The sequence below is a fragment of the Halyomorpha halys genome, unplaced genomic scaffold, assembly GCF_000696795.3.
Source record: "Halyomorpha halys isolate HHAL.00 unplaced genomic scaffold, Hhal_1.1 Scaffold1681.1, whole genome shotgun sequence".
Classification (NCBI taxonomy): domain Eukaryota; kingdom Metazoa; phylum Arthropoda; class Insecta; order Hemiptera; family Pentatomidae; genus Halyomorpha; species Halyomorpha halys.
In genome coordinates, this window is record NW_027105769.1 from 37,900 (window position 1) to 38,707 (window position 808).

An 808-nucleotide genomic window follows, 5' to 3' on the forward strand; every position below is an offset into this window, starting at 1 on the left:
GGTGGTTTTAGTGGGTAAAAATCCCACACACGGATAGGTACGGGCCTATCCGTGTCTTTTGAAGATTTCCACCGACCCTCGTAAAAAAATCAACAAAAAAAACACACACACACACTAAGAGAGTAAGAGTGGGTAGCTCATTAGTAAGGCCCTGTGCTACGAACCCCAAAAACTTGGGTTCCAATTAATTATTTTATGTTTGTCCAATTTCAGGCCGTTTGTAGCTGAGGAAGTTGAGCGACTGCCTCATGACTGTAGTCCCACGAAATGAAAACTTGCCTCTCCCATCATAACCTCCTCCCCACCTCCCACTCCATATGTTAAAAATGACCAGAAAGGGGGTCCTAAAAATTTTAAAAAAAAAACTGTTTATTCCTTTTTTATTTTTTAGTTTTTAGGTATATATACATTCATTTTAGAAAAATAACCTATTTTACCCATTAATCATTCCATCTCTCACAGAGTTTCGTGGACTTAAAGAGATGCCCCACTAAGCTGGCAACGGATGACTGTGAACTTATGATGACCTTCCCGATGGGGGATCAATGCAACTTTGATAACAGCTATTTTCAATACATCTTCAATCAGTTCGATCCTCCGGTATCCTGCCCTTTACCGGTAATTATTTACAATTAGTTCTTATCAGTATATTTTTAATGTGTCTGTTCATCCAAGCAGGTCCGAAAATAAAAAAATAATAGTTCAAAGTTCTCCCAACAGTGATATTGCTGCTGAAATATCAGGATTTTATGGTAAAAATTGTATTTTTTGTTATAACTTATTTGAGTTATTAATTTATTTTAGAGAA

The 808-nt window shown here is 36.6% G+C and overlaps 1 protein-coding gene across 1 annotated transcript in view; it reads left to right on the forward strand.

Moving 5' to 3' along the window:
* LOC106690367 (uncharacterized) overlaps positions 1-808 on the forward strand; it is a gene marked incomplete at its 5' end in the record, with an annotated part of 9,439 nt that overhangs the window by 5,901 nt on the left and 2,730 nt on the right. Inside the window, 1 exon segment of the mRNA XM_014435780.3 lies at positions 463-618. Within this exon segment, the coding sequence (XP_014291266.1) occupies positions 463-618 (156 nt within the window).